General features: G+C 41.5%; 1 protein-coding gene across 2 annotated transcripts; it reads right to left on the bottom strand.

The window, feature by feature from the left end:
* Window positions 1-2,710: 2,710 nt before the first annotated feature.
* On the bottom strand, window positions 2,711-12,949 carry LOC124675668 (aminopeptidase P2). 2 transcript variants are annotated; one of them, XM_047211742.1, is made up of 14 exons: window positions 12,591-12,949; window positions 11,803-11,928; window positions 11,592-11,711; window positions 10,640-10,915; window positions 9,765-9,937; window positions 8,312-8,587; window positions 7,490-7,641; window positions 6,752-6,942; window positions 6,497-6,605; window positions 6,226-6,380; window positions 6,031-6,123; window positions 4,259-4,350; window positions 3,333-3,413; window positions 2,711-3,107 (listed from the first exon to the last, which is right to left on the bottom strand). In XM_047211742.1, the coding sequence occupies exons 1-13, from the start codon at window positions 12,909-12,911 to the stop codon at window positions 3,371-3,373; spliced, it is 2,127 nt and encodes a 708-aa protein (XP_047067698.1). In that variant the 5' UTR covers window positions 12,912-12,949; the 3' UTR covers window positions 2,711-3,107; window positions 3,333-3,370. The 2 variants fall into 2 exon arrangements, with proteins under 2 accessions (XP_047067698.1, XP_047067697.1); XM_047211741.1 differs by lacking the exon at window positions 4,259-4,350.
* Window positions 12,950-13,201: the final 252 nt, after the last annotated feature.

The following is a 13,201-nucleotide window of genomic DNA, read 5'->3' as shown; positions in this document are numbered from 1 at the left end:
TGGACACTTCCTCTTATGCGTTTTGACCAATTTCTCCACTTATTGCTTCAAGGATGTTGAACAATTTCTCTTTCCGATGCCTTGAGTGCAACAATGAAAATGAGTTTCTACATGAGATGGACACCATCGTCGTCTCACAATTTGGAGTTTTTGTGTTCCGGACTTGGAAGATGTTCATACGGAGTTCTTACACATTGACCTTGCACATGCATTATTCTTGATAAATTTGTGTTGTGCTAACGGTGTTGTGAACATGAAAGGACATGTCATCGATGATGTGCTCCAATATCACATACAAACATACTTTGCTTGGTCTTTGTTGTGTGAAGGTACAAGTGACTTGTGGATGAGCGTCAACGAATGGGTTCAACCCCATACATCTACTACACAAGATCTCTCAATGAGAGCACATCGGCATCTTGCTAAGGTGACCTCCTTCTACTTGCGCTCTCTTGCTAAACCCGTGGAACATTGGCTATGCTTTGAGTGTTGCTTGGCTTTTCTTGTGCTATTGATAGGGCTCTTGACAAGTGAAGCAACATTCAAGCGTTGGTGTCATCTACCTCCTCTACACGTTCATGATGAGTTATCGTCGAGGACGACTCTTTTTAAAGTGGGGGGAGATGATGCAGCCTGACCTTCGGTCTTCACCGCATCATATGCTTCATTGCCAAGACGACACGCAAAGGTGAATCTTCTCCTTTACGTGTGTCTACAATCGCCTATGTGGAACGATATACTACTTCATACTCCGTCATATCTTGATGATAGGAACTCGACGACAAGTACGGAGGGAGGAGAGGATGCCATGGAGACCCGAGGACGCAAGGCCGATGTCACGGAAGCATGGAAGAGAAGGAGAAAGAGGAGCTGGACGCTCCAGGCCGAAACTTCCGCCCACCACCGCCGGAACTTCCGCCCAGATTCCATCCAAGACTGAATATGCTCGCACTGAAGAACTGCGACCGGAACTTCCGCCCCTCATGGTCGGAACTTCCGCCCCCGACCGGAACTTCCGCCCTCAGCGACCGGAACTTCCGCCCTTCGAGCCTCAGCCAGATCTCAGCCCCTTTTGGCTTGTAACTTACCCCTTCGCCCCCCCTACCTATAAATAGGCACCTACCCCCACCTTCATGAGGGAGAGATGATGTTTAGATGAATTGGCTTATGCCTCTATTATCCCTTTGTGGATTTTGGAAACCCCCACCTTAGATTAACCATCTATTGTATCCCTCCGTGTTGAATCCTTGTGATCTCTTTGATGACTTCTACCGATTGTTGGTCTTTTGCTTGCACTTCTACCGTTTGGTCTTTTGCTTGCACTTCTATCAACCTTCCGGTCTTTTCACCCTTCTAGATCTCTCGGGTTCGACTCGTTGATCCCTTTGCGGGACTTCTACCGGAAGGTCTTTTCTCGCAACCTCTATCGAGTTGGTGGTTCGGGCCAACGAGGATAACCGATTGTGTTGTGTGCGTGTGTTTGTATCGTGTTCTTCGCGTTCATCCACTTCCCCGCGAATCCCCCTCCGCAATCACACTCACCCGGGTCAATTCGTGAGATCGGGCAACCCACACGGGCTCAGCCCGCATCAGTATGGCAACTGCTGAAGCTTGCAAAGAGTCTGTTTGGTTGAAAGGTTTGTATGCTGAGCTTTGTGGAGATGATTCTTGCATTAACTTGTTTTTCTGACAGTCAAAGTGCAATATACCTTATTCCATGAGAGGACAAAGCACATTGATATCAAGTACCATTATGTTCGTAACATTGTTGCACAAGGTAAACTGAAGGTATGCAAGATAAGTACTCATGATAATCCTGCTGATATGATGACAAAGCCAGTCTTGTTTCCAAGTTTGAGCTTTTCTCGGACTTGGTTGGTATAACTGTTTAGCCCAAGTGGTTGTTGGCGCCAGCAAGTGTTTTTCTTTGTTGTTAAGGAGATTGTTGAAGTTCATGCTACAAGATGAAATTTGTCTAAATGTGAAGTTTGTTATACTGTGATCCAAATTCATATACTAAAGGAAGGCTAACTTCTGACGAGCGGAGCGAGGCCCGTCGCGCCCATACGTCGTGTCCTGCAGGACGTCTGCGAAGGGGGGGGGGGGTGCGGGGTAGGCCCCCGTGGTACGGATCATTGCCGCCGCCTATATATACAACTTGTAAGCCGCTAGCTAGGATTTATCAGATTATAAGATAACCCACAGCCACCCCCCCCCCCCCGATATAGTAAAGTATTTGCTGGCTGGCGCCTATGGTTTTTTTCCCTTCTACGTTGAAAGGGGTTTTCCACATTAATCTTGTGTCTCTGCTACGTTTTCTTTTATCATTCTTCATTATTTGCTTCTCACATTTATAACAATTATCTCAGGAAAAAAAAAGTACTTACGCCCACCAACCGAGAGAGAGGGACAAAAGCATTTTGTCGTCCATATACATATATCATCTCTTCTTGTTAATGAGCTCTATAGACATATCCATTTAACTACAGTTTATTATGGAACTCCTCTATTTGCATCTCCAATCTCCCAGTCCATGAGAACTTTTCAAATTACTACATTGACTCATTAAAATGTCAATCATGAACCTCAGAGCTTGGGAATTGGGTTTAATTCGTGTCAAAAGCTCCCACATAAAACTCCAGTTTTGTAATATTGGTTCCACTTAAACCATAATATTTAGAAATTTGCAACTTACACATTTTCTGAATAATGTCATCGCAACAAGTTTGAATATATTATGTGTAAAAAAATAATTTTCAATTCGGGTAACTTATCACATATTACAAAAAATCCTAGCATTTATTGTGGGGGGTGAGGCCAAGAAAAGAATTGAATAATCATGGTGACTAATCATCATTAATTAATAGCAAGTGAAGATGTACGGGAAATTGTGGCTCTGCCACCAAAATGGGTACTGCCAGCTTCAACCAGTGGCTCTGCCAGTCAGCCACCATCGTTTGACCTTTGTTTTCCAGAGGTGAATATCTAGTGACTTGCCGTTTTTGTTGCCCTTGTTGTGTCGCGACATGCTGCTGTGTGACTGTCTAAAGAGGTCTTGTGTTATCCCACAGCCAGTCGCGAGAACTGCCACTCAAGAAAGGAGAAACCTGCATAATCAAGATTGATACTTTAGCAGGGTAACTGTATCAAAGGCGATGAGGTTGTTTACTGGGAAGGTAATCTGATCTGCTGGTTAAACATGAAACTATCGCTGGGAGATTGCATGATGCAACTGGACACATATAACAAGTGTTCCGTCTTATTCGCAATAATCCCGCTCTCCACGTCAAGTGGGTTTGGAAATAAAGTGATCTCAATTATCTACAACTCACCTTTTCCCAGACTTGTTCATGGTATTCATTGACCCAATTTATCTCGGAAGGTGATAGCAAGGATAAGTCCATAAGCTTGCTCTGAAGTTACAAAATGAAGAAGAAATAATCAGATCCTCATGAATAAATGCTCAAGCTGGACAATAACAACAAACAAATATCAACAGGTATAACTCAAAACATGATCCAGAGAGCTCGGGTCATCAGAATGCATGGTTAGCTCAGGTCGTCAGAATGCATATCAAAGACCATGCATTCAGGCAGGGAGGACCAAAGATTTGGATATAAGGGGGCACCGATAAGACAACGACAGCATTTTGCCGGTGCACTGTTGGTCTTATTTGTGTCCTCAATGAGTTCCTCCATCTACTTTTGATATGCAGCAAGTGCTTGCAGATCTCCGAGCTAAGCTAGGGGTGACTTTCTGTATGGAGATTATCATGTTGATATCTTGGGCTATCTGGAATACCAGGAATGACTATATATTCAAAGGGACTGCCCCTAGTCTATACAGATGCCATAAGAAATTCAAGGATGAGATGGCTCTCCTTGTGCACAAAGCCAAGTGAAAATCTTACTCTAGTATCAAGAACTAGGTGGCACACTTTGCATAGTTTTAGCTGTAGAGGCCTTCAGCCTTCTTTTAGTTTGCTACTCTCTAGCAACTTGCTTGTACATACACTTTGTTTAATTAAAATTTATAAAATATGCAGTGGGGAAATCCACTGTTCAGCTTCAAAAAAAAGTTCAACAACCGCACAATAGTTGCAGCACAAAGATATATCAAATCTTAAATATAGCACTGATCAAATATAGCAATATATGTAGGAGTTACGCCACAATATAGTGTTGATATCAAATTATAGCAACATATGTTTTTTGCTTTCGTGAAAATATATATGTTTGGCTACGCGAAAGAAAATTACATTTCTGTTAGCTCAAGTGTAGCTCTGCAACTACGAAGTCCACTGAACAAGTCAACAGTTTCATCGGAGATCTTTGCATCTAGTATTTCCTTCTGAAATTTCACCGGTAGAGATCTTCGTAATTTAGGAGAAAGTTATCTCTGTTTTTCTTAAACATGTGTCTTGACAACTGAGAAGTTCTATAGCTGAAAAAAGTACTAGGTAGTGAAATACTAACTACTCTAGTAACTAAAATCTATCTAATTGTCTATAGTTAATGAGTATAACTTGAGACTTAGTCCTTGATTAGATCTAGGCATCTAACAAGTAGACAGTAGCATCAATGCGCGACAGTTATGGAACAACAGCACGATAAAATCGACGCTTGCCAAAGCATCAGAGCATTAACTTTTGGCAGGGGCCTAGAGTAGATGGAGCCTGACGAGTGGCAGCGGCGACTCAAAGGAAACTGTACATCTCAATTTTCACCACAATGTGAAACCACTAACACCCTATTACAAATTGTAGGCATGCCCGAGGCCTATGGGAGGTCATGCGGGAGGTTTGGGACCTGCCCAAGGACGAGATTCTCTTTGAGAACAATCCGGACTGGTTTATGCATGCCCTCAAGCGCCTGGATGTCGACCAGAGAGTGGCCTTCTTGATGGTTCTATGGAGGGTATGGCATATACATAATGAACTCACACATGATAAGAGGCCAGCACCCCTTGAAGCGTCGAAGCGTTTCCTAATGGGCTATGTCAAGTCGCTACTGCTGATTGAGCAGAACCAGTACATCGACACAGAGAAAGGCAAACAGAGCATAGATGAGATCAAGGGGTTCAGCAAGAAGGGGAAAATGATAGAGAACCGGCCACACATCAAGCAAAAATGGAAACCACCAGACGAGGGCGGCACCAAGCTGAATGTGGATGGAGCCTTCTCGCATGATGGTCGAGCTGGGACGGGCATGATCCTTCGGCGTTCTGATGGTTCGGTTATTTTTGCAGCATGTAGGCAGCTACGAGTATGTACTGATGCGCTGGAAGCGGAGCTGGCTGCCATCGAAGAAGGGCTCGCCTTGACCCTTGCCTGGGAAGCGGGGGCCGTTGTGTTGGAAACCGATAGTGCGGAGGCCATCAAGCTTATCGCTGAAGGGACACCAAACCTGTCTCAACATGCCATGCGGATCAAGGTCATTAGGGAGAGAATTAGGGAAACAGAGGTGGTCTTATGCAAGGTTAGCCGTGATGCAAATGGCGCTAGCCATGGCTTAGCCCAGCTAGGACGTGTTAATGGTAGAACTGATGCTTGGCATCATTGTTACCCGCCTGAAATCGCCGAGGCGATCAAGGCTGATTGTAACAACTTTGTCATTTAATATATAAACTCTTTTCCCGGCAAAAAAAAAAAAAAAAATTGTAGGCATGTAGTTTGTACATAGAGAAGCAGGTCACCTAAGATTGGTTTTTGTTAGGCACTTAGGCTTAAACTACATAGATATACGTGAACCTCCATTGAGCCAACTACTAATTACCGAATTAATAGATGCATATGTACTTAAACTAGCTAATGCTAATACCCGGTGAAAAATGGTGGAGCATGATCAACTGAGGTTACCGTCATTGAAATAACACTGCTGGAGCTTTTTAATGTTGTACCTTTAAAACATGCATTGTCAGCTTGATTACTGATTAGTCAAACAATCAAATTTGAGGTATTATTTATTATCTATATCATTATTGCTAAAATTCATCAACAGAAACATGGCAATAAATTAAATGCATGGGTACCTGAATCGGAACAAAAGTTAGTTTCTCAAAACCAAGGTACGAGATGCCGCCAAAAGAATTGGCTAAATTAACCTCCTTCACCAAAAGCAGATTCTGCAAAATTTTAAAGTAAAATTAACTACTTGCAGCACTAACTTTCGACTGTACAATCTAGCACACAAATGTTGGAGGTGAGCACCGAATAGGAAAACAAACCTCGATACGAATGCCAAATGAATTGTCTTCATAATAACCAGGTTCATTGCTTACAATCATGCCCTTCTGTAAAGCTGTCAAGTTTCCATATCGATAGCTTATGCTCTGCGGGCCCTCATGGACATTAAGTGCAGCTCCAACTCCATGACCTGTGCCTGAACCAACAACAAAAATGCTCCACAACTTACATGCAATCCATTTAGAAGACTAGTTAAACGAACAGTTGTATTCGATGATTCAGAATAGAGTTTTGTGTGCTTAGAAAAGGTACCATGTCTATAATCAAGCCCAATTTTCCAGAGAGATGAGCGTGCCAGAACATCAAGCACAAAACCAGGGGTTCTCTCTGGAAATACTGCCTGGTCGAGAGCTATATGGCCCTGTAGCAACAAACTTCATGAATTGCGTAAAGTATTCAGAAGAAAGACATAAGTGTTTTAACAAATATTCAACTAATCAAGTACAGAAAGAAAAACATAAATAGTTCAATGTTACCAAGATGTACAGTATATAAGGAATTACACACCTGCAAAACCCTTGTGAAGCATTCCTTCTGCCTTGGGGAAGGCTCACCAAAATGAACTGTCCTTGTAATGTCAGTCGTTCCATCAACATACTGAGCACCACTATCTAACAAAAAGAGATTGTCGCTTCCAATAGAGCTACAGCTATCTAGAGTTGGTCTGTAGTGTATTATAGCACCATTTGCACCATAACCTGCATGCAAAAAAAAACAGAGTAATGGATAAAGAGTCGAGAACTCTGGTCTCTCAGCAGTGGGGACATCACACTTCCAGACTGGAAGACATGGAAGATAGGAAGAGTCTTTGATGCCATCAAGAGCCAAATGTTTCCTTTCACCCCTCTTCAGCATGTCAATCAAGCCAAGTATAGACCATAGTAAACATGCATATTATACAAAAGCTACAAAGTACATAAAACACTATTCATAAGCTACTGAAGCATACCCCGCTAAAGGAGCACTCCGTAATGCAGAAAAAGAAGACTTTTCAGAAATAGGTTAAATTTGGGTGGAATTGGACTCATCCCAGTGTAAAGAGGCCACCAACAAATTAAAAGGGTTACTACATCATCCTACTAAGCATCCTATCATCAGCCAGCGCCTAAGACAAGCCTTCTTTCAAAACTATGAATCAAGACACCGCAGAAACCATAGGAAATACCATACAACACATAACACTCAACAAACTAGCTGAGTAATCCAGTGAGATTTTACTATTGAAAACAAAACAGGGACATATACCGCTTATGGTGTCAAAGCTTGTCTCTATGAACCCATCTTGCTTTCGGCGAAATTCAAGAAGATTTTCTGCAACCTGAACTTCTGTAAGCACCACATTTTTATGAACTTCCTCCTCTAGCCAGCACCAGAATTCTGCTAAAGCAGCAGCATCTCTGCAAATGTGTTACACGCCAGTGTAGACAAGAAATTGATCAGATGATCTGGAATTAACAGAAATGTTGATACAAAAACAGGAACATGGTGTACGCTGACCGCTAAAAATTAGAAGCAAAGTTTCTCTTTTATGTTCACACTGGGAGAAAGAACAATTCAAGTGAGTATTGGTCACACTACTCCCTTCTCCATCAGTAAAAATACAAAACCATCGAAAGGATTATTGAAGTGTTATGTGGGGAGCCACATACGGTAGGAGGGCCGCCCTGACCGCACCATCTCCTGGTCGATCCCAAAGTGGCTAGGATTACCTTATTACAATAGACTATTCTTTAGGTTCAGATTCGGATTAGGTGCAGAGTCCTATTTAGATTCAGTTTCAGAGTCCAGATTGTATTCCCTTTGAGTTGGCTTGTCAGCCAAGTTATTCCTCCTATATATTGGGCTTCTGCCACGATCAATAAAGCATCAGAATTCAGAGTATTACTTTCTATTAGGCATAGGGTAATTAGAGTTTGTTCCAAGTGGTCAACATTACTGCCTCGCTTTTCTGTTATTTGCTAGAGCGCATATATGTTTCACTACACCAGTTATATGAAATAGATCTTTTTTTTCAGTTAGCTTTCAACACAGGAAAACGATACATCTATAAGTATGCTGAAACAATACCTTAAGTGGGAGTTCTTCATTCCTACAGTTTCTGCCTCATTTTTAATTGATTTGGCAAGGGTGACTGGTGAAACTTGGTACAGACCATTTACTGCACTATTCTGAACACCATGGCTGGTGGTGGTTGGCTCATCTGAAGATGATTCTTTTCCAGTTTGTCTCCCTGTCTTTCCTCTCTTTTTCAAGTATCTGGCACAACCAGATCTAAATACACTGACTATGGCAGCATTCACACTTGAAGAATCCAACCAAAGATTCGCACCCTTTTCTGCCAACCTAGACAAGAAAAAACACTCCAGAACTCAGACAATATAACGGATCAGACAAGTATCCACAGAGGAATAAAACAATTAGTGGTTAACCGTTTATAATTATCTACCTGTAATTTCAGTTTTGCCTTCAGTAGACAAGAACTAAGCTGATATGAAATTAGAAAAGAAGCTCCCACACTATCAAAGCCAAAAAAATAGCTAATTGCTTTTCCAACATACAGGTTCTGAAACACATGCTCCACAGTTCAACCAGTAACTAGCCCAAATAAAGTAGGTAAGTATGACATAATTGTTGTTTTTCTCCTGTATCTCTTTATACGTTTGCAAGTGTAGATCTTAAAATATTAATGTGTTTCTGAGGAATTTCAAGCACCTACACAAGGCAGGGATGTAATTAGATACGGAGTAAGTGATTTCAATATGATGGGCATAACGAAAACCCCACCTCAATAGTATATATCTATTTGGCCAAAACTAATTACTGACGTTATCAGAAGCCAAATGGCCAAATCAAATACAAGTGGTTTTAATTTAACTCAAATCATAAAGCGAGATGGTGCCATCATGATCAGCATCAAGAACAAAACATGCGTTTTGGTGAACGACGCATCAACCATTTTGAACAGGCTATCAAATGCCAGTATAGGTATTAACTGAACAACGCAGAGACTTCAGGTTCCTGTGCCACACTTATGCACATGCAGGTGTTCTCAAAAGATAATTGTTATTTTCCTGAATAGGGTAGAAGAGGATGCAAGCAGCTAGTAGTGCCCAGGGTGGAAACTATGAAGCTCATAATATGTATTTCATTGATATTATGAGCGGCCTCTATATAACATATCTTTTTAAAAGAATCAGACCATTGGCATTTCATTCTATTTTCAATACGCAGGAAAACAGAAAATCACAGTTCAACATAGAATACAGCGCTTTGAAGGTGACAGAAAATCTTGAGTGTTCCACATTTCTACTGGCCCTGAAAGGCTGTGCTGAAACTTGATTGTCTTTCATGCAGATGAACCACAAATTAATTAGAATAATCAGATTACCTTGTTTCCAAACTCGGAGAATGAATTAACAAATCTAGTTAAATACAGTGCATTCTACAAAAATACAGAGAGGAAGCCCACATTCAAAACCAGGCAGGGAGTTATGTAAAGTATTTCTTTCGTAAAATTTACCTTTCTACATCAGATAAAATTGCTTCATATGGTTTCAAATTTACTCCAGCTTTCTTAAGGTGTTCCAAAACCTCTTCAGATACTTTGCTGCTATCTACAAATAATGTAGCAGTGCTCATCTCTACAATCAAGTAGCTATAGAATACAGGTGAATGTGGAACATCACTTCCTCTCTGCATTCAATAGTGGTGTGCATCATCAGCTTCATGGAAAGTGTATTAAACAAACTGCAGCACTATTTAGCGGAGTTTAAAAGTGCAGGTGTATCTTATACTTTTCATTTATCATCAGATATATCATGTATGTAGTGCTACCACAACCTGAATTCCTGATACTTCACATTTGAAGATATAGCAATCTCGTAACTTGTATAACAGTTCTTTCAAAAATGCAGAATTTTTTTAGATTAGCATGGAAATACAATTACCAAAAAGTATAAATCATAATTCCAAGAAGGAAGTAACAAGTAGTAAGCAGAATAGTCTATTGACATGTAATGAGCATTAGTTACTACTCCCTCCGTTCCATATTAGTTGTCGCTGATTTAGTACGAAAGTTGTACTAAATCAGGACAACTAATATGGAACGGAGGGAGTAATTAACAAGACACATATAAGACATAACATTGAAAAATAAAAACTGCATGATTAGTAAGAGCATATAAGCATATGATGCTTTTGAACAAATCATTTTAAGAATAAGTAAATGTCTATACTAGACATGTACAATTAAGAGATTGCAATCACAATTACTACAGATGAAAGAAATGAGCATGCAGAGCTTCAGGTTCAGAAGTAATCCATACATGAGTTCACTTAAACTGCAAGATACTCATAACCAACATACCATGTCAAAGTAATGGAGCTCAATCTTACCATGTTCAACAACCATGCAACCTCATCAAGCATTGAAATAACCACAGTGTCACAACCATTTTCAGCAAGTTGTGATCTAACAAAAGACAACTTTGATGGCACGTCAACACCAGCATATTTGATGTCATGCACCCTGGTAGGTTCTTTTGGGGGCTCTGGCCTTGATTCTCCCCATATCTCATCAACCAAGTTAAGATCTCTAATCAAAATTAATTCATGATTCTTGTCGGAAATACCATTCTTCAGTTCCTCAGCTGCATCAGATGAGAAAAGAAACTGCATCCTTCAAACAAACATAGAATAAACAATGAGGCTAAGAATACAATAACACAAACAAAGCGACTGAGTCATCAACATATCAAATAGACAATATGGAATAATTAGAAAAATTATATGCCATGAAACATGCACAAGCCTTAATCAATTTTTTAGCATATCATCTTATACGTGTAACTGCAAGAAGGCCACAAAATACCTGGGTAAGAATTTAAGATTAAAAGATTAAAAGTAAAAGAGATTCTAGATTGGAACAACTGTAAATTTCTGACCGAAAGTTCACCTATGGCTATGGCATATGGGGTTACATGCATCTTAGAATGGTTGGCAATTCAGAAGCTGAGGAATCATGAGCACAAAATATTTATAATGAAAGACGCAGATCAGATCACAAATATTATTACCGTTACATAACTGTGTACTATGAAGAGAAGACGATTAAAAATGTAGGATAGAATACCAGTTAATCAAATATGGTTTCACTAATGACATCCTTGCACCAAGTAAGAATTATAACTCCAGAAACAGCATGAAAAAGAAGCATCTGTAATAAAAATAAATTACTGCTACATGGCATCATTAATTGGCATGGCATAAAGCACAAGCATTTCGCAGAGTAAATTTGGTAATAATTTGTGTAGCCGCTTATGTAGCACAGAAGAAAACAAAAGCTCACCGGGTCAATACCAACTCGACAACCAGATGGTAACACATCATTCAACCACTCAATAGTGGTTGGAACACCATGATTGCCACTGCGCATTAGTGTCCAGTCATGGCTCAGTTCTTTTTCAGCCTGCTCAACAGAAGAACAAAATATGAAGTGTTAGACGCATTCAGCCATATGTGCTATGGAATTAAAATTTGCAAATATTGGAATAAAGTACCTGGAGAAAATACCGGCCATCGGTCCAAAAAGCAGCATTGTTTTTGGTGACCACGGCTGTACCAGCACTACCAGTAAACCCAGTCAGGTAGGTACGTCTCATGAAGCATTCTGCAATGAACTCGCTCTAAAATAAAATAAATGAAATAAGGAAGAGTTAAGGAGCATGGAGTATCATGGATGCAAGAATAAAGTGGCGATTTTCTGAACACTATACGGCACTATTACCTTCACCAGTTCGAATGGTGGAGGGACTGCATATTGTGCAATTGTGCTCATACGTGTATTAAACTACACTGATCACGATGTTGTACAACGAATCAACGATAGCTTAGTGGTGCTATCCGGATTCACACGCCAACGACATGACTGCTTTCAGCACCATGGGTGTATCAAATATATTATGTACATGTGCAGGTGCCCCATACAAAAAGGTGATTGCTCGAGCTGATCCCTATTTCCTTTAGGCCATCATATATAAGGCAACTTAAGCCTGATATATCTCAATGGGCATATGTTTCAAGGGAGATTTTAAATTCATAGGTCAATAGTCACTATTAGTAACCAATTTTCACGACGGATCTGTAATTCCCACGATTGGCACATGGTTACCACCACATGTACAGAAACTATTCACTCAGGGTCAGCACTCAGCAGTGCCTGAAAGCCGGCAGAGTTCGCACAACTACACTGCTTGGCTTGTCACAACTAGCGCGTCATTTCTGCAGTATCGACGAACCGAACCAGGGAAATTATGGCACTTGTTTGCAGCATCAAGGGACGTGGTACCTGGTGGGCGTCCTGGGAAGGAACGATGTAGGCGTCGATTGCAATGTCCGGGCGCGCGAAGAGTCGGCGGAGCGAGCGCAGCTTATTGTCCTCTGCAGGCGGCGAGGTTCCGGATGACGAGTTCCGGCGCTTCCGGAGCTCCGAAGAAGGGAGAGCGACGGCGCGGCCGTCCCCGCCAGCGGAGGAGGAGGCGCTAGTGCGGAGGAAGCGGCGGGGGAGGAGAAGGGGTAGGCGGCGGAGAAAAGGGGGAGCGGGAGGAGCGCGGTGGCTGCGGAAGGCGGCGGCGAGGGACGGGGAGAGACGCGCGGCTTCGAACGCCATGGGAGCGGCCAGCGTTGAGACGGCGCGCGAGGGAGATGAGGGAGTACAAGACACTTGTTTTGTGTGGTTACCCGCACAAGTTATGTTTCCTTCTCTTCTCTAACCGTGGCTATTATTCGCACGAGTAAACAAAACGAGTTTTTTTTACCAAAACATAAAAACCTTGCGTAGAGTTTAAAACCGAGGTTTGACGCTCACTTTGATATCTTATAGAAGGCGAAATTTTCTTCAGTGAGAAGCGACGTTTTCGTGATAACGAGGTGGATTTCGTCAATCTTACGACCCGACGT

This window comes from Lolium rigidum, chromosome 7, assembly GCF_022539505.1.
Source record: "Lolium rigidum isolate FL_2022 chromosome 7, APGP_CSIRO_Lrig_0.1, whole genome shotgun sequence".
Taxonomy (NCBI): domain Eukaryota; kingdom Viridiplantae; phylum Streptophyta; class Magnoliopsida; order Poales; family Poaceae; genus Lolium; species Lolium rigidum.
This window is presented reverse-complemented; position numbering and strand designations above follow the sequence as displayed.